Raw genomic sequence first — 23149 nt, forward strand, 5'->3', positions numbered from 1 at the left:
CTTGGAACTCGACATTGAGAGCATGAGTCCCACTTTTCTTAATAAGTGTCATGAAATCCCAAAGCCATGACCCCGTTCCTTGGAAGTCCGGGTGGAAAAGTTGATGCTGCTGCACCCCGGAATGCATGAAACGCAAGTCAGGTGCAATTCAGGAAACGCCCCTCCCCGCAGACGGTCCCCTTGCAAACGCGCAAGAACCTCTTCCCCTCGACCAGCGCAGAAAAGCAATAACAACAGCCGCAGGAATTGCGGGAAGGCGTCTTCGGTCCTCGGCGCCCCGCACGAGAAAATGGCTCCCACCAGCCGTGGCCCAGATCCCCGGGGCGAAGGGTCAGGCCGCCCTGGTTCGGCACCCGGAAATAAAGGAAACTTTCTACAGCTCCTTCGCACCGTGTCTTTGGGGGCGGGGGGGCTTCGGAACTGCACTTCCAGGGATGAATTCTCGTCCCGAACTTTCGCCTGTTATTTCTAAAAAGCCTCCGGAGATCCGGTTAGGACGTGCTCGCCCTCTGATCCGGGAAGGTGGAACCAGGTGCCCCGCCGGTTCATGGTGTTGGGCTAGAAGACGGAGGGGTTGGGCTACTGCCCGCCCCCCGCCGGTTGGAGGTGATGGGAGCTGTAAGCCGAGAGCTCCGGGGGGCCCAGGCTGGCGAGGTCCGGACTGAACCCAGCTCTTCTGCAGGCCAGGAGGGGGTGGATCAGCGGTGCTCAGCTGTCGGGCGGCTCCGTCCCGTCGGGACCCCAACCCGGCGGCTTCCCTGCTCGCGCTTCCCGTGGGGTCACCCTTCCCTCCCAGGCCCTGCGGCACCTCCCTTCTCTGCTCGGGGCGGCCCAGTCAGGGGCCGCGATCCTGCCCAGCGGAGGCGGCGGCCGTGCCCCCGCTCCGCCCTCCCTGGGCGCCCCTCGCCTCCCGCCGCGTGCTGCAACCGGAGAGGGCCCCCGGGCCTTCCTTGCATGCCCTTCCCGGGACAGCTGGCCGGGCGGAAATGCCTTCCGCAGCTGGGTAATCCCCCCAGGAACTCGATGTCGAGCCCCTCCCCAGTATTTCGGGAGCCGCCGACTGAGGCTGCCGGTGCCAGCAGGCGGCTCTGGGGCCAGGAGGCGCCGTCCTGCAGGGGGATCGGGGGGCAGCGAGAGGCCGCCATGAGCAGCGGGGTGGTCCTGGGGGGGCTCCTCTGGATGCTCTCCGTCACAGGTAGGCCCGGCCCTGCCTCTTGGAGCGGGGCTGCCGAGGCCGGAGAGCCCACGAAACTCCGGCTCTCCCCTAAGCGGGTGCCGAAGTCTGGGTCTGCCCGCTTGCCTCTAAGCGCCCGCCGCTCTTTCCCTTCTCCAGCCGCCGGGACCTCCGAAGTCGAGGGGCGCCTGAGACAGCGGCTCTTCCAAAGCTACTCCCCCACCGTCCTCCCGGTCCGCCGGGTCTCCAGCAGAGTCCCGGTGCGGGTGGGCATGTCTCTCTCGCAGCTGATCAGCTTGGTAAGAGGGGCGAAGGGCCGGTGGTGGGGCAGGGCAGGGCAGGGCAGCGGCCGGGGGCAGCCCCAGGCGCTGCCCCACCGCAACCCCGCCATCCTCCCCCGGTGGCCGGGCCGGCGGAGCAAGCGGGAGCGGTCCTGCAGCGGCCTCCGGAGGACCCCGGCTCCCCGCGCCGGCCCAAACGCCACCGGTGGGGAGCGGCTGGGGAGTGTGGGGCGTGGAGTCCTGAGTATCTGAGGTCGGGGAGGCGGTGCTGGCGGGCGCGGGCAGGCTTCTGTTTCCCCTCGGGCTGGGCGTCACGGGAGCCGGGTCCCCGCAGCTCTGCAAGGCGCGCCCCGGAAGCTGCTGCGCGCGGCGTCCTTCGACCGTCGAGTTTGCACATTTGGTGCCTGGCCGTGCAAGCGGCGGCTAACGGAAGCTACAACAGCTGAGAGGCTATTAATAGCTCTTTGTCCGCTGCCGGTCCTGCCTGGAGACGATGTCTCCTCCTCGCCTTTTTGGAAACGTTTCCCTCCTGTGGCCGAGGAAAAGGACACAAGGGGGCTCTCCCACCGGTCCATGCGGATGGGGCGGGCAGGACAGGGGCTAAGCCGGCCCTGACCCCTAACCTTGGAGAGGCTGCAGTCCAACCCCAAGCAGTTCTGTGCCCTTTGCTGGCTCGGCCGGCCCCCCTTTCTTATCCTGGTGGAATAACACTCTGCACCACTCAGGGAGGGCCGTCTGTGCAGACCCTTGCCTGTCCTGCCTCTCCTAAGAGAAGAAAAGGGTGGCCAGGCCAGGCCAGGCCAGGCCGCGCAGGTGGAAAATAAAATGCCTCCATTTTGAGCCATTGCAGTACAGCGCCCTGTATAATGTAGTTGAGAAGAATTAAATCAGGCAAGGAAGCCCCCCTGTTTTAAAGCCAATCAGTTTCCAGAGGAATACAGAATGGGGACCCGGTGAGTATCCCTGGGGAGAGATCCCCAAGGGGGAGTCGCCACCAAGAAACCTCCCTCTTTTTTCCAAGCATGGGGTCGTTCCCTTCCCTTCCCTTCCCAGAACCGGCACCTCCCAAATGTGCCGCACAGCAATATGCTGGCTGAGGGTTCTAGAACCTGAGAGTTGGAGGGGGCCCCCAAGGCCATCTCGTCAACCCCCTGCTCCATGCTGGGGTCCAAAAGAAAGCCTGGACACATCCACCGCAGTGGGGCCAAGCTCCCCCCTCGGTCACTGGCTCTCCCTGGGAGGGAGTTTTTCTCTGTCTGCCAGAATGTTGGAAGTCCCACCAGTGTGGAGGCTCTAGAAAGCATGCAAATGCACACCAGGGCATCTCCGCCGTTTTCTTTTCAGAACGAAAAAGATGAAGAGCTGACCACAAAAGTCTACATGGATCAGGTGAGTAAAAAAAAGACTGCCTTACGGGGGGGTTGATGTCTGGGTCTCAAAGGCGCCCTCCCCCAAAGGAGAAGGGGTCTTTTCTCACAGCCCATCCCAGAGCGTGGACTTCTCCCCCAGCCCTGTGGTGATGGCCACAAGACCAGACTCAGTTTAAAGATGGCCCTCTTTCTCATACATTCACCCAGCCCACGCCTGTCCTTAAGGAACTTAAGGGCATATTTAAAGCAGATTTGACAGGGGTCTTTCTCCTCTAAAGCCAGAAGCAGAGGTGGTGAGTGGTGCTCCCTCCAGACCAGGGTTGCTTAACCTGCCGGGTGCTCCCTCCAGACCAGGGTTTCTCAACCTTGGCAACTTTAAGATGGGTGGACTTCAACTCCCAGAATTCCCCAGCCAGCAGCTGTGGAATTCTGGGAGTTGAAGTCCACCCATCTTAAAGTTGCCAAGGTTGAGAAATCATGCTCCAGACAGTTTGCATTTCCTGATTTTTTTTGGCTGCTGCAAGTGAGATGCCTCCTTGGAGAGCCAGCCTTGTGGCCAAGAGGAGGGACTTGCACGCACCACCCTTGCGGGCTGCCTGGTGAGTCAGGTGCCCTTATTGGATGAAGCGTTTGCAGAAGACGCTGGCCTCTGCCCAGGGATGTCCAGCGGGGTTGAGAAAACTGTCCAGGTGATCGCAGCCCCCCCTTTTTTTTACACACCACCAAGGGGTGAGCCTTCAGCCCTGCAGCGGCAGCTGCCACCTTGGCTTTCGCCCCCCTGTGGACACCTCTGTCTCTGCCGCAGCATTAGGAAAGCAGGGGTGGTTTTCTCGAGCTCCTGGTTTCAGAGGGCCAAACAAACGGGGGGGGGCAGCTTTGCTTGGCGGACAAGCTCAGAGGTTGGAATGGAAGAGAGAGCAGCTCTCTGGGGTGGGGGAGAGGAAGCGAGAGACCTGGGCGCAAGCCCACCTGCAGAGAGATTGTGGGGGGGTTGTCTGGGCCCGTAGCAGGAGGGATGTTCCCCCCATGAGCCAAGAGAGAGGCGCAGAGCTCCCGGACAGCCGATCTCATCAACGGCAGCTCAGTCTGGGCTGCCAAAAAATTCAGGTGTCCAGAGAAGCTTCACCTTCATGACCTCACGGATAAGGGCTGGTTCCCTGATTCTGCACGGTACCCCCATCCTGAAGCTTGACGGTGCCGTGTAGCTTTAGGTTAACAGACCTTACTGGCTGAGCTGTAATTTTTCCTTTTTCTGCCGGATTACTCCATCGTCTTCCTCGCGGGACCGCCCTTTCTGTCTCAGGAGTGGATCGACTATCGGCTCACCTGGGATCCGGCCGACTTTGAGGGGGTCACCTCTGTCAGAGTCGGTGCAGAGGAAGTGTGGCTCCCTGACATCGTCCTCATGAACAAGTGAGCGGCCATGAGGGCTAGGAATTTGATGCTGGCTTTGGCAACAACCGTGGGGGTGGGTGGAAAGGTGTTTTCAAGCAGGATGGCCTTTCCTCGCTGCTGAGCAGGAGCAGGGACAGAGGAGAAGGAACACTCCTGAGCTGGGTTAAGCCCATCCACGGGGCTGAACTGCAGCACTTCTCTCCATAAAGATGTCAAAAATGGACACACAAATTTGGCATTTCTTAAGCCCCCTCCAGCAGCCAAAATCTTATGGGATTTGGTAATATGCAAGTGAAATGAATGAATGAATGAAATGGTTTATAAGTGGTTTAACGCCTACAACTGGCATTTTGGTTGCTAAGTGGAGCGGTCATTAAGTGAATCCAACCTGATTTTATGACCTTTTTTGCAGCAGTCATTAAGCAAGTCATGCAATTTCCCATAGATTTTGCTTGCCAGAGCTGGCTGGGAAGATCGAAAATGGTGATCACATGACCACGGGATGCTGCGACAGTCATAAATGCGAACCAATTGCCAAATGCCCGAATCGTGATCATGTGACCGTGGGGACACTGAGACAGTCATAAGTGTGAGGACAGTCATAAGTGCAAGTTGTTTTTTTAGCACTGTCGTAAGTCCGAACCATCGCTAAACAAATGGTTGTTAAGCGAGGGCTACCTGTATTAATGAATGAAAGGCGGTTTATTGATAAATGAATGAAATTCACACTTTTTCTACTCAATAGAAAATGCACAGACACCTTGCGGGTGGAAAGCAGAAAAGAGTACACATTTTAGTGATTTTTTTTTTCCATTTCATATTAATTAAATTAATTTTAATCTTAAGCTGCCACTTTAAGGCCAACCTCCAGCCTGAAAACAGATGCAGGACTCTGAACAAGGGTTTTGAGCAAGTGTTTTTCTGTGGAAGGTGGAACGTGTCCTCTTTCCTCCTGTCCAGCAATGACGGTGTCTTCAAAATTGCTCTCAGCGTGAACGTCCTCGTGCACCACGACGGAAGGGTCCACTGGCAGCCCCCGGCCCTTTATCGGAGCAGCTGCAGCATCCAGGTCAGACTCTGCTCCCAGCCTTTGGCTCTCGACGAGTGCAAACTCACCACACAGTTTCAGAGAAGGCTTCTCCGTTCGAGGTGCCTGCGTGGTTGGGAAGGGGAAGTACAGGTAGCCCTTGTTTAACAACCACAATTGGGACCAGAATTTAGGTTGCTACGCAAAGCGGTCATTAAGTGAATCCGACCCGATTTTATGACCTTTTTGCAGCAGTTGTTAAGTGAATCACTGCGAGCATTAAGTGAATCATATGGTTGTTAAGCAAATCACATGGTTTCCCATTGATTTTGCTTGCCAGAAACCAGCCAGGAAGGTCGAAAGTGGCGATCACGTGACCAGGGATGCTGCAATGGTCATAAATGCGAACCAGTTGCCAAGCACCCAAATCATGATCACGTGACCGCAGAGAAGCTGCAACGGTCATAAGTGTGAGGACTAGTCATAACTAGATTTTTTTTCAGCACCGTTGTAAATCCAAACCATCACTAAACGAAAGGTTGTTAAGTGAGGACTACCTGTATTTAATAAAGGAAGATGTCATTAAAGCTGGCAGATACTTGCTGGTTCTCTCTCTCTTGTTTTTTGTGGGATTGCAGGTGACCTATTTCCCATTCGACTGGCAGAACTGCACGATGGTCTTCCGGTCGTACACTTACGACGCCTCGGAGATCACCCTTTGGCACCCCGTCGACGAGAACGGGCAGGACGTGAAGGAGATCAGCATATATGAAAACACCTTTATTGGTGAGGAAAGGATGCAGGGTTCCTGCCTGTGATGGGGTTCAGCTTGCCTGTTCGCTGCGCAGACCCAACAGTGTGGTAAATTGTTGGTCTGAGGGTACGTCACACAAACCCCGAACACCAGTTAGCCAAGGAAGCACTTCACAGGAGCCCCGTCCTCAGGAAATGCGTGCTTCACTCTCCCTTTTTTACTTTTTATGACGTCTCCCTCAAACCATGGGAGACGTCATAAATCATAAAAGGGGTTTCTTAAGCCATGACCGTTTCTTAAGCCATCAAAAAAGGGGTTTGGGGCAGGGGTCCCAAAGGCCCTGCTGCTCTCTGTCCCGAGCCAACCTAATCCGGGATTTGCCCACAAAATCCTCCCCTTCCTCGGAGGCCCTCGTCAGCTCTCCGGATCGCCTTCTGCCCTGTCCGGCCAGAAGGTCTGCCGGCTCGGTCCGACTCCGTCTCGCCGGGTCCTTCCTAACTCCGCTTGAGGAGCACGGGGGGCTGCGCAGCCGAGAGGGAGGCCCCCCGGTGCTGCCTGAGGAGATGCAGGCGTTGGGCCAAGGGCCTTCCCTTCGGATGCCCTCCCGTCCTTTGCTTCCACAGACAACGGGCAGTGGGAGATCCAGCACAAACCGGCCCGCAAGAACATCCACCCGGGGGACCCGCTTTACGAGGACATCACCTTCTACCTCATCATCCGCCGCAAGCCGCTGTTCTACCTCATCAACGTCATCATTCCCTGCATCCTGATCACCATCCTGGCCATCTTCGTCTTTTATCTCCCGCCGGATGCCGGTGAGCCGCCCACAAGGGGCCTTTGGGTCTTTCGCGGCAGGCCACAGGGGGCGTCTTCCCTTTTGGCTCCTTCCCTTGAAAGGGCATGATAGCGTTGCCCTCCTGGTGCCCCAAATGCCCCCCCAGACCACCACCTTCTCTTGCTGGGACTCTTCCACAGTTCTGGGGAGCATTGCAGAGCGCTGATTGGGGGCGCAAGGTTGGCCAACTGCCCCGTCGATGGATGGTCCACTCAAATCCTTCCACGTTCACCCCAACCCAGGCCATCTCTGGCAGTCTTGCTGCCCCCAGGGCTCCCTCCCGGGCCCCTTGGAGCAGAGCTGGTCCCCTTCGGAGTGGGGTCCAACAAGGAAGCTGCTGGGGAAGTGCTTGTGGGGAGGGGCCAAGGGGAAACAACCCGACGGTCGCTTTCCTGAATGGCTGCTGTTCTTCTCGTTCCACCTTCTCGAGGCAAAGTGCCATCCAGGGTGCTATGTGCTCCCAGCCTTTGTGGGAATTAGGGTGGCATTTGCCCCACTTCCTGCCCCTCCTCCCCAGATCCCATGACTTCCCAAAGGGAAAGCGTCCTTAACTTGCCCTCTCACAATGCTTCCCGGTGGGGTCACAGGGGAACGTCTCCTGTGAAGTGAACCGGTGACTCTGTGGCTTCGTAGAGAGGTCCCTGCAGGGTGGAAGTGGTTCTCGTTCAGGGGGAGACTTCCGTGCAAACCCTTGTCTGTTGCCTGCAGCTATTTCTAAGGTCCCAGCTGGGCCTGCCTTTGGGCTGTGAATTCGGGTGCTGGGACCCTGTGTCTGTCTGGGATGGGGGCCTCTGCCAAACGCAACTTCCCCTTCCCCTTGCACCAGGTGAGAAGATGACCCTCTCCATTTTCGCTCTCCTCACCCTGACCGTCTTCTTGCTCCTGTTGGCCAAAAAGGTCCCGGAGACGTCCCTGGCGGTGCCCATCATCATCAAATACCTCATGTTCACAATGATCTTGGTCACTTTCTCCGTCATCCTCAGCGTGGTGGTCCTCAACATTCACCATCGCTCACCCAATTCCTACAAGATGCCCTTCTGGGTGAGGCAGGTAAAGAGGGCGAGAAGGTCGTCCTGCTTGTCCACCCCACTGATCTGGGGGCCCGTCCTGGGGCTTTAGGCTTCCCTCTGCCATCACACTGGGGAGAGGGGAGTCACTCCTGGCTCCCTTGACCTGGCGGTTCTCAGCCACTTGGAACAGCTCTTCCTGCCCAGGTCATCTTCTCATCCCACCATAGGCAAAACAGGGCCATTCCCTCTGGGGAATGAAAGGCCTCCATCCATCCTCAAGTCATCCGATCGTGAGACCAGCCTAATATTCGGTGTCTTCATTGCCCACACAATCCTCTGACCATTGATGGAGGGTTTTGACAGATGGCTCGATCTATGGATTTAGCTTCTATCGACATCCAGTGTGAGCAACCCAGGAAAGCCCTCCTCCTCCACAGATTACCTGTCCTGCATTCAAAGCGAGCCACCTGACTTGGGAGGAGGATCTGGGTCTCCTGGTAGGCCATGAGTTAAGCATGAGCCAGGAGTGCACTGCACTGCCCACAGAGCCAATGCAATCTTGGGCTGTATCAACAGAGGTATAATGTTGGGATGGTGGAGTGGAGGTGGGGACAAACAGTCAAGATGGTGGCTGCAATCACGCAATTGAACCTCTGCCCCTTTTTAGTGTCCACTTGACAACCCATGACCCATTGAGATATTTCCTTACCTGATTCCTCAATGCCTTCAACAAGGGCAGAGCTTCTAATGTACTGGAAAAGTTCTTAAAAATTCAGGGAGAGGTGGATCTGCCTTGAAAGTAGCCCATGGTGAACTGTATAGCCCAGTCAAACATTAGGAGTTGACCACAGGAAATATTTTATGACATTTTGTATTATGTCACAAAATGTTTTATGACAATTTTTATGTCATAAAAGGTTTGATAAAATTTGCCAAATTTCTATTCCCTGGGAGTAATGGGTCATGGATTTTGGATGCATTCTGTAAGTTAGATCATTTGAGGTACCTTTGTTCCAAAATTGTTGACCTATGACGCACTGTTTCACCCAGTTAAAGGTTACAAACAATCAAACAGACACAAGAGTTTTAGCAGCATAAAGATACATTGCATCTGCTATCTTGACTTTTTTGACTCCCTTGCCTGCTCTAGATACCTCTCTTCTATCCTATGTGATTTTTTTCATGTATCCCACTGTTTTTACCTTCTGTTCAGACTTTTTATTTTACACTGTTTTATTTTACTTTTTATTTTACACAGTTTACAACTGCATTATTTTAAAGCACTGTCTTCTGCCCAGAGAACCCTGGTTATTAGTCAGATTAAAAAGAGAATAAATAGAGGAATGTTCTTTTGCTTCTTCTGTAGATTTTTATCCACAAACTCCCTTGGTATTTGTGCCTGCGGCGCCCAAAGCCGAAACTGGCTCTCCAGCCCCACTCTCTGCCCCACAAGGAGACTGTGGTAAAAAGCAGCTGCCTCACTGACGAATACTTTATTCGCACCCCCACCTGTGACTTTTCCAAACCCAGCAGGTACAAATGCATGCTTCAGTGTAGGAGATGAATTCAAAGTGGGGGGAGGGGGGGAGGGGGGGAGGGGGGGAGGGAGGAAGAAAGGAAGGATTTTTCAAGATTTCCAAAAATTGAAAGTATGCTAATATAAAAAGTGTGCCCTATTTTCAGCCTTTTTTCAAACAGAAAGTACTGTATATTGGAAAGATAATATTGCAAAACAGCAACATGCATTCTACATTGGTTAGTTGGGAATTAATAAAACCAAACCTGGGAACCAAGCCTTTCCAAGATATTTTATTGGGGCACAAAGCAAAGTTCTAAGTGGATTCCCCCCATCCCACCCTACCCCAGAAGCTTTCCTGGCAGCAAAGCAGAGTGGGAAGGGTTGTGCCAGGAAAGCCAGGCCAAAGCTTTCCGTGCAAAGTTTGCATTGTTCTTTGGGCAGTACCACTTTCCAAGAAAAAAAAAATCCCAGAAATATGCAAATGGTCACCTTTTTCAGATTATGGATGTTTCCCTTCTTCACTGCTCTTTCAATATCTTTTTTTCTGTTTTTTTACCTTGAAATAGCACCGTGGGCAAACTCAGTCAATTAGGAATAATAGGGATTCAGCAGCACCTTTAACTTTAAGATAATTGGCTCTGATTTTTTTTTAATCAGAATCCAGAGCCATCTGCTCTAGATACAGAGAGACTGACAGCTAATTGGCTGGAGCCAATTAGAGGATGAATGTATTGAATCACATCTGTCAGGCCTGTTTATTTAATCGTAAAGCCAGCTGAGAATAAAGCACATGCTTCTGAATTAAGCATTACCTTTGTTCTGAATGCACAAATATTTTTGCCCCTTTTGGGGGGGCTGGGGGGGACATCTGGCATCATATGCATCACGACATCATCGTGCAAATGATGCCGTTCACAGTCTTTGCCCACCGATGTGCGTGGCATCATCACAGCTTCCCCAGATGCCCCACACAGTGTTAATTGCTGCTGAGAACGTTCGTTCTTCGTCTACCCCGAACCCCAGAAACTCACGCCCGTCAGTGAGAAGACGCCCCTGTTTGTTCTTCATCGGTAGATCCAATCCTCTCCTGCTCTTTCAAGGTTTCAGCTGGAGGCCTTCTCCACAGACATGCGGAAGTTCATCAACGGCCCCAGTCATGGTATCGCCCTCCCTCCCGACTTGAAATCTGCCATGGATGCTGTCTTATACATCGCCCAGCAGCTTCAGGAGCAGGAAGATTATGACACAGTGAGTTGGGGAGGAAGAGGAGCAAATCCATTTGCAGCACACCTCCCTCGTTGTGCAGTTTGCATGGGCATCCACGGGGAGAGTGTCAAAAACTTCAAGATGGCAGCCCAACCAGGTGATCAATCCCGCAGCCCTTTTCATGCGTGTTGCGGGCTTTGATCCCGTGGTTGTGGCCGTCTTGCCTTTTTTGACACCCTCCCTGCGGACACCCAAGGCCGTTTGCCGGCACGGACCCAAAGTAAAGCAGCAGGGGCTGTGTATGTCCGTTGCCTCCTGCAAGGGCAGGAGAACGCCCAGCTGGAATGGTGCCATGCTGGTCAGCGCAGGGGACATGGTGCCCCTGCTGTGCACCGACCCAGCAGGGAGCTGAGCATGTGTGGTGGAGGAGGGGGCCTTTCCACGGCCCCTCACCCCGCCCCCCCGGATGTCTCTCTCTCTTCCCCTCTCCCAAATCCTCCAGCTGAAGGAAGACTGGGAATATGTTGCCTTTGTGGTAGATCGGCTGTTCTTCTGGACCTTCATCATCTTCACCAGCATCGGCACCCTCAGCATCTTCCTGGATGCCAGCTTCCACCTGCCCCCGGAGCAGCCTTTCCCCTGAGCAGCCCCTCCTGGAAGGGACCCCGGGGGAGGTGGCCCCGCCTGCAGCCATCCTCGTCCAGCCCGGCTTCCCCAACACGGCACCCTCCTAACGGGTTGGACCGGAACTCCCGTTTCCCGCACCGGCATGGGGCTGCAGTCCATGGGCGTGGGAGTCCAGGACACCTGGAGGTCCCTGCCTTAGGGAAGGCTGCCCAGAGTCTTGTCACTCTTCACGACAGAGACTTGGTTTGGAACGCCGAAGCCTGGGAGGTTCTGCTCGTGTGTGCGTTGGGATGAGAGGGCTGTGGAGAGATGCAACTGGTGCTTCTCTCCTTCCTTGCTAAGACACACTTTCTCTCTGTTTCCTACCGGTCTGCTCCACCGGGTCTTCCCCTAAAATCCCTTCCCCCAATGTTGTGCTGTCCAGAAGGGTCAGCTTACAGTTCCCATCATCTTTCGCAGGCCTGGCACCAGGACCCGACCAGGATGTAACCAGCTGTTTTCCTTTCATTGAAAATCAGACTTTTTTTTAAAAAAATGCTACCTTTCTTATTTTCACAGAATTATAGTCTCAGCGTAGAATGTGAATCTATCCTTGGGGGGCTCAGAAACATCTTCCTCGTTTGCTCCAGTGATGCGCAACGATCGGTTCTCGACGAACTTAACTCCATTCTCTTTTGTGACCCACTTCCATTTCCCCGAACTGTTACAGAGTTTGGAGTTAGGAACGGTGTTGGAATGGGGGTGATAAGGGTTTTTGGGGGGCGTCAAATATGCATTCTCTCCCTTGCACGGAAGGAAAGATTTTGCAGGAAGTATTGAGTTCGGTTTCCAAAGGCTCAGGGCGCACCTGGTGCCATTTGCATTGCGGCAGTTGGCTCCCCGTTTCACACGCCCCCTTGTGTGACTGGGCACCCTGAAGATGTCGGATACGGGGCGTGGTCAGAGGGAGGCAAGAGGGAGACCAGAACCAGGACAAACCACCAGGGTAGCGAGCGGTTGAAGCAGTGAGGTTCAAAGCCACATCGAGGTTCCGGTTAAATATTACGGGGGAAGGTTTGTGCCAAGTTGGTTATAGAATAAACGGCACGAGAAGCCTCTGTGAATGATTTTTCCTTTATAGACCTTTAGTTCCAGAGATCCCCCAGGAGGGGCAGTTATTTCCCATACAGGTCAACGTTCACCTAAGCAAAAGGCCTCAGCATCCATGCTTCCTGGCCAGTTCCCATCCTCCAGTTCCAGGCCTAATCCCTCAGGGCACTCGGCGTGTGCTCAGAAAGCAATTCTCCTTTGTTCTTACACAGACCTGGACTGTGCGGCCTGCCAGAATGGCACGTGGGGTGGAGGGCTCAGTCCCCAAGGCCCTGTCCCCCCACCCCACCTGATGCTAGGCCTTGCTTTGGTCCGCCATTTTGCGGAACCGGAATAGGTTCCAGCCTGCTTGGACCGTCAGGTTTTCCCCGCCCCGCTTCTCGAGGTAGGCTATGTTCTTTGGCTTTTGGGAGGAAACGTGCATGCGAAACTCGGAGCAGCCTTGTTGCCAAGCAGCCTGAAAGTGGGGTGGGGGGAGAGAAAGCAGTTTGCAAAAACTCTGTCAGCGCCCCCCACTTCCCCAGCCCCATCTGGACATCAGCGATAACTGGGGCAAACATTGGGCAGAGGAGACACTTGGACATCGTCAGCCCTCTGGGCAAAGTGGTGGGCGCACGATCCCCACGTGGGATGTGGGGGGCTCACCTTGGCTGCTTCCTTCAGCAGGGAATTCCCAATCCGCATCCCTGCAAGGAAGGGAATCAGAGAAGGGGCAAATCAGGGAGGCAGGCTGCCGTTCTGGCTCTCAGGAAGGTAGGCAAGTCCAGAGCAGGGACCACACCAGGACTTGGGGTCCCCCAGGAAAATGGGTCGATGCGCCAATGAAGGGAAGAAATGCTTCCTTGCCTTATCTGGGGGAACTCCCTGACACCAGATAAGATGGTGGCCATGGACTGGAGGGGAAGTCTACAAATGCAGGGCTGGTGGGCCTGTAAATTTACTGGGGGAGGAGGAGGTAATCAGCCACGCCAAAAAATCCCAGGACGCTGCAGTTGGATATTAGCCATTGCATGCTCTTTGGAATTGTAAACGAATGAATTATAGGAAGACCACAACAAACGCCTCGTCTGGACCTGGGAGTCTATCAGGGAGGCAAAGGGGGGCACATGAAGTCACATGTGTCCTGGCATCATCTGCCTCATTGGCATGAAGAGGTGGTGACTTAGTTTCAGCATCCTGAGCATTTTAATCGTGTCCTGCATCGCAAAGGGGTAATCGAACAAATCCCTGAGCAAGCCCTGGGGCTCGTTTTAAACCCAAGCCCTGGGAGTTTTAAACTGTGGTTTCTGGATGAGTATGTTGAAAGAATGCAACCAAATCTGGCTTACTTGGGAAACCATGGTTTGGCAACCCAGGGCTGTTTTCCAAGCTCACCTCTAAATTCCGGCATGACGTAGAAATTGTCTATGTAGAGGTTTGTCCCTTTCCAGCTGCTGTAGGTGTAGCTGGACAGGATGTATCCAACCAGAGTGTGGCCTGTAGAGAAAGTGGGAGGAAGGCACTATGCAAACGTGGCCACGCAAGGCGTGGCAGAAAGCCCCTGCCACCCACTTAGACGAGGCTCTGCCAAATGGCCCCTCTGCAACCAGGGTTGTGTGAACAGTCCCCAGAATTTCACACGGGGTGCAGGCCACGTCACGTGGGTGCTGCCCAGGGGGTGGGGCACGAGGGCAAATGACATCACATGGATATCATATGCCACCATTGACATGATGCTATCATGGCACCGTCATCATGGCTTTGGTCCGGTGCCTATGCTGTATCACCCTTCAAAAAATGGGGGGGGGCAGTGCGATGAATGGAGTATTTGCAAATCCCCCAGGGGGTCAGCGGGGCACCCCCAAAAATGGTTGAGATGGCAGCTGTGGTAGACGGCCCTCGCCCGCCCACCCCAAACATGCAGAGTGGCCCCCACCTTGACTTTCTTCGCCCCTTCCTGTGGACACCCCCACACCTCCTCTTCCTCTTGAGAGGCCAGAGAGAAAGGGCGCTCTGTCCAGATTCAAATACCTTCCTTGCTCTTTCGCTCCGGAGGAACTTCAGCCACAAAGCACTCAAATTTAGGACGAGGTCCAAATCCGGCCTTTTCCAGTTCTGGGAAAAGTAAAAGGGACGTGATGGCCCTTTTGGAAAAACAGCCTTTCCCTTCCCTGCTCCTTTGCCAGTTGGAAAGGGTGTGAGTGGTTGCGGGGGGAGCGGGGAGGATGCATTGACGCACCAGGCTAAGCCTGGTTAGTGCAAACCCTGGTTATTTTATGGTGTTGCTATTTTAGCTGCCCTGTGGGGTGAACCCAGCTGGTTTGGTGAGTTTATGGTTCCATTTATCGTTCAATTTATTTATGCACTGGGCTAAGCCTGGTTGGTGCGAACCCTGGTTATTTTATTGCATTGGCTTATAGTGCAAATGCAGAAAGTGGGTGCCTTCAGGAACTGGCTTAAGCCTGTTGTGTGAACACAGCCGGACTTCCCCCTTTCTGCAGACCCAGCTGGGCTTCACAGGCAAGCCAAGGCAGCTTTCCTAGCAGATGGGGGACCCCCAGCCAGGTGGGACTCTCTCCCCCTCAACTCAGCACTTTCAGTCAGCCTGGCAAACTTGTCGCATGCCCAGAGCCCCCCTGCCCCCCCCCCATACCTTGGACATTGGTGCTGAGGCTTTCCACAGGGACGCTGTAAATGACGGCTATCTCCTGTGGAGAGACGGGACAAAACGGGTCCCATTAATTGGCTCCCTGACTCGTTATGGCCGTCAGACCTCAAGACACCGGTTGTGGCGGTAGAAGACCCAAGACAGCAGGGTTTCCGGAGAAGGGAGGCCCTGGAAATGGCCCCTTTTGCTCACGTGGGGCCTGATCAACCAGGAAGCTTTCCTCCCCAACTGCAGTGTGCGAGGGCTGCTCAGGAACACCTTCTTCTTCTGCGTAGCTCTTGCTCCCTGGAGGGAGGACCCTCCTGGGGGACCGGGCCTTTTGGACCCCTCTCAGCCACACTCCGGAGGGACCTCCCAGCCAGACTGCGCTTTATGGCACCAGGCATGGAGGGAGAGAGGGAGGGAGCCTCATTCCTGTTCCACCCGTGTCGGATGCCGCCCTGCCCATTCCATGCTTCATCCTCACCTTGATAAGGCGCATGATGTCCTTCAGATCCCTGGGGGCGCACGGGCGGATTACAAAGCTCATGGTGCCCACTCTTCGTCTGCTCCTCTCTCTGTCTCTCCCCGCCTCTTTGCCCAGCGTGCTGCTGAGCTGCTTAAGTGCAGGAGAAGGTGGGGGAAAGCAGACTTTCCCCCTCCTCTTCCTCCTCCCCCCACTCCATGGCTTGCTCTGCTTGGCCTTCAGAAGGTCCCAAGTCCAACCTTGGCCTCCTCTCTCTGAAGGAGGCTGGGACGCAGGGGTGGGCCTTTGGGGCTCAAGAGCAGGCCCAGGAAGCCGGGAGGGATGTCCAGGCAAGGCTTGCAGAGACCGGCAGGTTGCAGGAAAGACGCTTCTCCAGCTGAGATTTTGGAGACGCTTGATCACTTCTACACTAGTGACTTGAAGCATCTTCTAGATCAGTGTTGGCAAATTGAAGATGTGTGGACTTCAATTCCCAGAATTCCTGTTGGCTAGATAATTCTGGGAGTTGAAGTCCACATGTGCTGGCTGAGGAATTCTGAGAGTTAAGCCTACATGGCGACTTTAAGACTTTAAGGTTGAGAAATGCTGGTCTACAGGTAGTCCTCGACTTACGATCATCCATTTAGCAACCGTTTGAAGTTACGACAGCACTGGAAAAAGTTACTTATGACCAGTTCTCGCACTTATGACCATCACAGTGTCCCCACGCTCACGCAATCAAAATTCAGGCACTTGGCAACCGGCATGTATTTATGACAGTTGCAGTTTCCCAGGGCCACATGATTGCCATTTGCAACCTTCCCAGCTGGCTTCTGACAAACAAAGTCAATGGGGAACTGTGTGATTCGCTTAACAACCACCGCAAAAAATGTCATAAAGTCAGGTGCAGTCACGTGATGCCTCGCTTAACAACCGCACCACTTAATGATGACTTTTCTGGTCCCTATTGTGGTCATCAGTTGAGGACTACCTGTACGTCATCCAGCCAACATTGTGTCGTGATAACAGGGAAGCAGACAGCCCTTATCCGCCTTCAGTTAGGATGGCTGAGAGACACTAGGAGGACGCATAAGATACTAGCAGAGAGAAGGCCTTGCTGTCCACCGAGGTCTCTGCTGTTAGGTTTGATGGCCCAGGGGCCCCCATAGAGGCTCTTTGGTGTGTCTGGGGCCGGCAAAGATTTTTGCAGAAGAGGGAAAGCAAAGGGGCCACTGAGACAGACAGGAAACATCTAGCAAGTCCCACCCCATCCTACTCATTATCAGTTAAGCGGCGCTCCCAGGAGAAGGCAGAGGTCAGCAAAAAATTGGGCATCCTATTAAACAACTCTTAGAAAACGTTAAGTTTGTTGGAAGAAAGCTGTGTTGGTCTCTGGTGGCAAAAAGTCAGAAGCTTGGTCACACCTTTTCCAAGTAATACCTGTTCGTTAAAAGGCAGAAGCTTTCCTGAGCCACAGCAGCTCACGAAGGCTTCTGCCTTTTCGGAAAATGTGTTACTTGGAAAAGGTGCCAGCCGACCCTCTATAAAAGCCGAAAGCACCCAGGCAGCTTTCAAGATGCTTGGGAGAATCTTAAAGAGAGTTCTCCATGCTAAAAACGCCACCAGACAGGCCCCAGGTGGGTCTTGGGGGACCGGAGACTGGGGATGAAGTGGCCACGAGAAAAAAACTGACCCAGAGGTAGACTGCCCCTCAGAGTGGAAGCTCCACAAAGTCAGTGGGATTAACAGCCATAGCCAGACTCATTCTCTTCTCTGGAGATGCGCCCCTCATTCATTTAACGTCAACCAATTTAGCAGTTCACCTCTGACACCAAAAGGTGATTCGTTTGTTCCGTTCCGCCTTTTGCTGGAGTGCCCCGATTTAGTGGCAAGGTGGCACATGTTTAGCAGGTGACAGGGCGCTGCACATGGCGTTCTTCTCGGTCTGGTGACTTGTTAATGTGTAGCGTCTTTGAAAGCCCTGACCTCTTGCGTCAGCCGAATTCGGCTCTTCCTGGGCTTGGGCGCCTGTCTTTCAAGGCCCTGGGGATGCCTGCCTGCATTCAGGCCTGCGCACGTGCGCGCACACACACACACGCACACACGATCTACAATTCTAAGCCACCATCAAAGGTCATGGGAACCTTCCCCACCTGCTGCTCTGCAGAGGCCTTGGATGCCAGGCGCAGCAGTGACGGAAGTTGGTGTGCAAGGCCCCCGCAGCGCTCTGGGATGGTGAAGGTTCTTAAAAACATAGCAAGCGAGCCCACATTTTGCACACCCAAAAACCTTGCACTGAGTTTTGCTAGATGCGGCAGGGAAGGAGATGAGCCCAGAGCCGCCTCTGAATTACGAGACAAAGTCATTCCCAAGATGAGAAGCTGCTGAGTTTTGCCTCCGGCAATACCAGCTCCTACAGCAGCAACTCCAGGCACACACCATGCCACCCCCCCCCCCCGCCCAAACCCTGCCAGAACATCTAAGGAGTGACAGAGCCCGAAGATAAAAGATGCTTTGTAAGCAAGCCTCATTCAAGCTGGAAGGAGTCCCACCAAGGCACAAACTGGGAAAGTGGCTGCCATTCCAGAGGGGGGAGGATACAACACAAGATTCTAAGATTGGAGGGGCTCCTTCTGGTCATCCAGCCTGACCCCCTCCTCAGAGCATGAATGCGAATCAATGAATCCCCTGTAAGGGGCAGCAAGGACCGGGGGGAAGGACCAGCCGACCCCTGGATGCCAGCGGCCTTTAATGAGTGTGTCTGAACAGCAATATTGTATTTATTTGCATATTATATTTGTATTTATAGTTTTATGGTATTTGAATGTTTTATCCTGGTTGCAAACCGTCCAGAGTCCCCCCTTTGCGGGGAGATGGGCGGTGGCAAAATTGGATCAACAAATAAAATAAATAAATAAGTCCACGTTCTGGCAGCCAAGTCTGGCCTAAATGTACTGCCAAAGGCCCTGTAAGGTGCCCTCCAACTGACAGGAGAAGTTCTCCCGCAAAGACATAAAGCCCCCCTCCCTCCCTCCCTCCCTCCAGCAAGCCCCCCAATATTTCAGAGGCCAGCTGGAGCCCCCTCCAGTCCGAGGTGGGGCTGGACCGTTCCAACGGGACAAAAGGGGACCAGGCCGCGGGACCCCATCGCCCTCGCCATCCGCAGCAGGGGCCAGCCAGCGCCACGAGGGCGGCAAACCGGCCATTGATTGATTGCCCCCATTTCGAAGGCGCCCAACCATCTCACCCAAGGCGACTCTGGGGGCGCTGGAGGGGCTTCCGGGCTCCTGGAAAGTCTGGGGATTCCCTCGGAATCGGGGAATCCCGCCGTGAGAGGCGGTCCCACCTCCCCCGACTCTCGGCTGCTCGACCTGCACGTGGAGAAAGTGGGCTGCGGAGTCAGCGGAGGCGCCCCAGGGAGCCCAGCGCGCGGCAGCTGCTGGGACCGCCTTTCTCCCCCAACGCGCGTCCTCCCTCGACGGCCTTGACCATCTCCGGGATGGTCGTCCCCGCGGGCAGCGCTGCCCCGGCGACCGCTTTCTGGGTTCGCACGAGACGCTGCCTCGCAAACGGACCAAGGACCGCGTTCAAACAACTCCTCCGGACAACAAAACTCTCCACCGGTCTTTTTCAACCTCGGCAACTTTAAGATGGGGGGGCCTCAACGCCTAGCTGGCTGGGGAATTCTGGGAGTTGAAGTCCCCCCATCTTAAAGTTGCCGAGGTTGAGAGACACTGCTCTAAACGGTTTTGCGAGTGATCCAGAATTGCACGTTGTGCGAATGCAGCAGAGAAGTCTCGAGACGACCCGGCTACGCGTGTCGTGTGAAGACAACCACTAGCCTCCTCGACGCCCCCGCGGTCGGCCCCCTGCTCTAAACCGAAGCCAACCCGCACTGGTGCCCCTCCTCCTCTCTCCACCCCCGGCCGGGGCATGCTGGGAGACGTAGTTCTTCCCGGACGGCTGCCGGAGAACCGAGCGAGCGAGCGAGCGAGCCGGCCGGGCGCCGCCGCAGCCATGGACCCCCCCGCCGCCGGGGTCTCCGTCCGGGCGTGCCGAGCCGAGGACTGCGCGGACGTGGGGCGCATGATCCGGGTGCGCGCAGGGCGACCTCTCCGAGGAATCTGGCTGCGGGAAGCCCGGGCGAGCGGGGAGGGGGAGCCTGCCTGCCTGCCTGGCCCCGCGGGGGGGCGAGGCTGGGGCCCCTCGGGCGCCTGTCCACTGCTGCTGCTCCGGAGCTCCGCAGCCGACTTGGCGGCGGGGGAAGGCGCGCCCGGGACCCCCCACCTCTGTCCCCCAGAGCTTTGGGAGCCGCTTCCGGAGCCCCCCCCAAAGTTTCAAAACGCCCCCCTGGGCTGAAGGGGGCGACCTGGCCACCTGCTCTCGCTGCTTGCTTCAATCAAATGCAATCAATCAAATGCAATCAATCAAACGAAAGGAACTCAGTTCAAGCTGGGTCTGGCCCTGCTGCCTCTTGGGGGGGGCGGGGGGGCTTTGCCCTCCACCCCAATGGGATAGGCCAGCCTGCATCAAGGCTGAGCTGGAAGCAGAGAGAGTCACCTGGTCCAGATTGGTCAGAACTGGGATTCTGCAAGGTTTGGACCCTTTGCTGAGGGCCAGCAGATCCCAGGGACCCCCCACCCATCCACCCACGCACTTTCCTGGCAGAGCCAAGGGATGTCTTTGCCCCCTTATTTCCAGAGCCTTTTCTAGCTGCCCACTGAAGATAGCAAAGGTTCTGCCCCCCCCCCCCCCGCCAGTTCCCAAGGTCAGCCGGAAGTTGGGTGGCGCCCAAATTGAATACCTTAAATCGAATAAAAGTGGCAGTTCCTATCTCGGTGGGTCCCCAGAAGGAAGCCCTTTAAGAGAACTTTCCGATTCTCAGCCCAGCGCCAGTGGCCCCGGAGGGTGCAGATTGGGAAGGCGGTTTTGTGTGTGTGTTGGGTCAAAAGGAAACGAGTTGCTCAGGGGGGTCGGGTGGGGGTCGAGAAAAGGAATTGCGAAGGTCCTGATCAAAGAGACTGAGACTGAGGCTTGACCTGACTTTTCTCTTGTGTCCCCCTCCCAGGAACTGGCAGTCTTTGAAAAACTTCCCGAGCAGGTCAAAATCACGGATGAAGGTGAGGCCTGAGCCCCCCACCCCTGAAGTAACCCCCTCCCTCCTTCAGATCACCCTGTTCCTAGAGCAGTGCTTCCCAACCCTGGCCACTTTAAGGTCCGTGGAATTCCCCAGTCAGCAAGGGGTCCCTGCCCCAAACACCTTACAGTGTATTATTCGTCAGAGGGGAGGAGACCCCTTTGAGCAACGTAAGGCAGAAGTTGGCACCCACGCAGTAAACAGCCTGATTTGGTCCACAGACCACTTTCCCTTCCCAAAGATGCACATCCACGTGGAGGGCTACTGTCCTTGCATGTCCCCCACCCCACCCCTTTTGAACCCACCTGCTTTTCTCCCACTTGGCCTGAGCAGGGCTTTGCGAAGACGGCTTCTGTCAAGACCCCTTCTACAAATGCGTCGTGGCCGAGCTCCCCCCTGAATGCCGGAGCAAAGAGGGTGAGTTGGGCTCCCATTCGCCTCCAGGTGTGAGCCCCGCTATGCGGAGCAGGGCTTCTCAACCTCGGCAGCTTTAAGATGTGTGGTTTTCAACTCCCAGAATTCCCCAGCCAGCATGTGCTACTGGGGATACTACTTCCAGAGCCTCAGGACCAATCCTTAGGCAGTGGCTGACCCGGGTGGGGAGGGGCATGTCCAGAATGGCCTTTATGGGCCACCGAGCTTTCCAGGTCCCACTGGCTGCCCCGCTGGCATCCCAGGTGGAGGACTGAACGGGTCCCGTGGCTCTCGCTGGGCGCGTGGCTGAAGGGGAAGTGCTGCTTGGAAGCGAGCGGCTCGGGGCGAGCGAAGGCCGCCGCTCTCGCGGGACGGGGACACGGCCCAAAGGAGGGCGCTGGGTGTGGTTGAACCTGGGTGCCCAGAAGTGGGCCAAGGCCCTAATTCATCCCAGACAGACCTCGAGCCTCAAAGCTCTCATTTCAAAACAGATTAAGCTCCTTCTTGCTCTCTTCCCCTCCAGGGCACACCATCATAGGGTACGGCCTGTATTTTTTCACTTACAGCACCTGGAAAGGCAGGAACATCTACATGGAAGACCTCTATGTGATGCCAGAATTTCGGGGTGTGTAGCTTGGTTGGGGTGAGGGGGGCCCGGGAAGGGGCCGGGGTGAGTGGGAAGCAACGGCCGTTTTTAAAACGTGGGCGTGTGCATGTTCACAGACGTGCGTGAACCTTAACAACCAAAATAGGTGTTGCGGAGAGGGCCCAAAACCTGCCCTGCCCTTGTAGCACCCATCCACGATGCAGCCACGCGATTCAGAGTGGCTGAGTTGAGTCCTGCTCTTGTCCCCCTCTTCCTCCTCCCCGTGCAGGGAAAGGAGTCGGAAGGAAGCTCCTGAGCGAGATCGCTAAGGTAGGGAGCGTGTCCTTCTCCGTCATGCCCCAGCTGGCCATTGCCAAGAAGAGGGCCTGTCTGGGGGGGAAATTGCCCAGGGAAGTGGGGGGGTTCTTGCAAGCCTCCATTGCTTGGCCCCTCAATTCGGTTTGCCAGCTGGAATCCAAAGCCATGAGGGCAACACGGGCATCATGATGGCATCGTGCAAAGAACATCAGGATCGGCACAACCTTATTGGCCAGCCCTCATGGAGGCTTGTGTGCATTTGTGGCCCTCAAGATCTCCCCGTTTCCCGTCCCAAAGCACTGGCCCCTTTCCCCCCAGGGACTCCTCCAGCTAAGGCCCCCTTCCCAGCTAAGCCCCCCTGCTCGTCTCTGCCCTCCAGATCGGCTTGGAAAAAGGCTGCTCTCAGATGAGGCTCGGGGTGCTGGATTGGAACCGTGGGGCCATCGACTTCTACCTCCGCCGAGGGGCGGTGGATTTGACAGCCACGGAGGGCTGGCACTTCTTCCGGTTTGAAGCAGAGGCTCTGCAGCAGCTGGCGCTGGGGGAGGCGGGCACAGGAGGTGGGCTCAGGTCATCAAGGGCACAGGGTCCCGCCTCTGCTGGAAGGGAAGCAGCCAGAGGGTTTCTCCCAGGCCCTCAGAATCTGCACAGGCTGACCCAGGATTAATAAAACAGTAATAAAACAGTAATAAAAGCCTAGATTTCTAGTAAGCATCGTGGAATTCATTGTTCTTATTTCCTTACTTCATGACCTGAATAATCTTTTACTCTGTTTTTGAATCAGAAACTTTCCCAGGGAAAGTTAATAACAACAGTCCAAACGAGGCAGTCCCTCCCCACAGGTGTGCAATCTAGAAGGCATGGCATGAAAGGAAAAGGCGATGGAGAGGGAAGAGGAGCAAAGCAGACTTGGGTATCCATACCAAAACGAGAAGGGAGGCAGGTGATGCAGAAAAAGACACCCCCCCGCATTATATGATAAGGCCCTTCCCTGGTCTGGATCTCTCCAGATGTGTTCAGCTCCCATCACACTCAGGCAGCAGGCCTACTATGCATTATCCCCATTGGATAACCATCCCGGAATCTTGGGATAACCAATTCCATCAATTTCAGGACACAGGTGATGCGGAGAAAACTCTTTCAGCACTGGGCTCCTTGGAGCACCCCCAGTGACCGCATGGCCCCCTTTCTCCGAGTCCCAGGTAGGCTGACTTTCTACAGCCTGCTTAGCCGGCTTCCTGAGTGGTCCCACGTTCCGGGTTTTTACAGGGGAATGAACTCTCAACTAACTGTGGGCCAGAGGTCACCTGACAAG

General features: G+C 55.3%; 3 protein-coding genes across 4 annotated transcripts; 2 read left to right on the forward strand and 1 right to left on the reverse strand.

Moving 5' to 3' along the window:
- The first annotated feature begins 915 nt into the window (after positions 1 to 915).
- Positions 916 to 11215, forward strand: CHRNB1 (cholinergic receptor nicotinic beta 1 subunit). Of its 2 annotated transcripts, none has more exons than XM_063301732.1 (11): positions 916 to 1003; positions 1334 to 1473; positions 2800 to 2844; positions 4129 to 4238; positions 5181 to 5289; positions 5886 to 6033; positions 6625 to 6816; positions 7663 to 7886; positions 9213 to 9379; positions 10466 to 10613; positions 11074 to 11215. In XM_063301732.1, exons 1-11 carry the CDS (start codon positions 955 to 957, stop codon positions 11212 to 11214), a joined length of 1473 nt encoding a protein of 490 aa, XP_063157802.1. In that variant the 5' UTR covers positions 916 to 954; the 3' UTR covers position 11215. The 2 variants fall into 2 exon arrangements, with proteins under 2 accessions (XP_063157802.1, XP_063157803.1); XM_063301733.1 differs by having other exon boundaries at positions 5913 to 6033.
- Positions 11216 to 12210: 995 nt separating this feature from the next.
- Positions 12211 to 15527, reverse strand: LOC134496017 (diamine acetyltransferase 1-like). The gene is made up of 6 exons (XM_063301745.1): positions 15401 to 15527; positions 14920 to 14974; positions 14298 to 14381; positions 13662 to 13763; positions 12933 to 12973; positions 12211 to 12744 (listed from the first exon to the last, which is right to left on the reverse strand). The coding sequence occupies exons 1-6, from the start codon at positions 15461 to 15463 to the stop codon at positions 12583 to 12585; spliced, it is 507 nt and encodes a 168-aa protein (XP_063157815.1). The 5' UTR covers positions 15464 to 15527; the 3' UTR covers positions 12211 to 12582.
- A 3760-nt stretch (positions 15528 to 19287) lies between these two features.
- Positions 19288 to 22541, forward strand: LOC134496014 (thialysine N-epsilon-acetyltransferase-like). Its single transcript, XM_063301741.1, has 6 exons — positions 19288 to 19474; positions 20448 to 20499; positions 20850 to 20933; positions 21454 to 21555; positions 21806 to 21846; positions 22214 to 22541. Exons 1-6 carry the CDS (start codon positions 19313 to 19315, stop codon positions 22499 to 22501), a joined length of 729 nt encoding a protein of 242 aa, XP_063157811.1. The 5' UTR covers positions 19288 to 19312; the 3' UTR covers positions 22502 to 22541.
- Positions 22542 to 23149: the final 608 nt, after the last annotated feature.

This window comes from Candoia aspera, chromosome 4 (genome assembly GCF_035149785.1).
Source record: "Candoia aspera isolate rCanAsp1 chromosome 4, rCanAsp1.hap2, whole genome shotgun sequence".
In the NCBI taxonomy this organism is placed as follows: Eukaryota; Metazoa; Chordata; class Lepidosauria; order Squamata; family Boidae; genus Candoia; species Candoia aspera.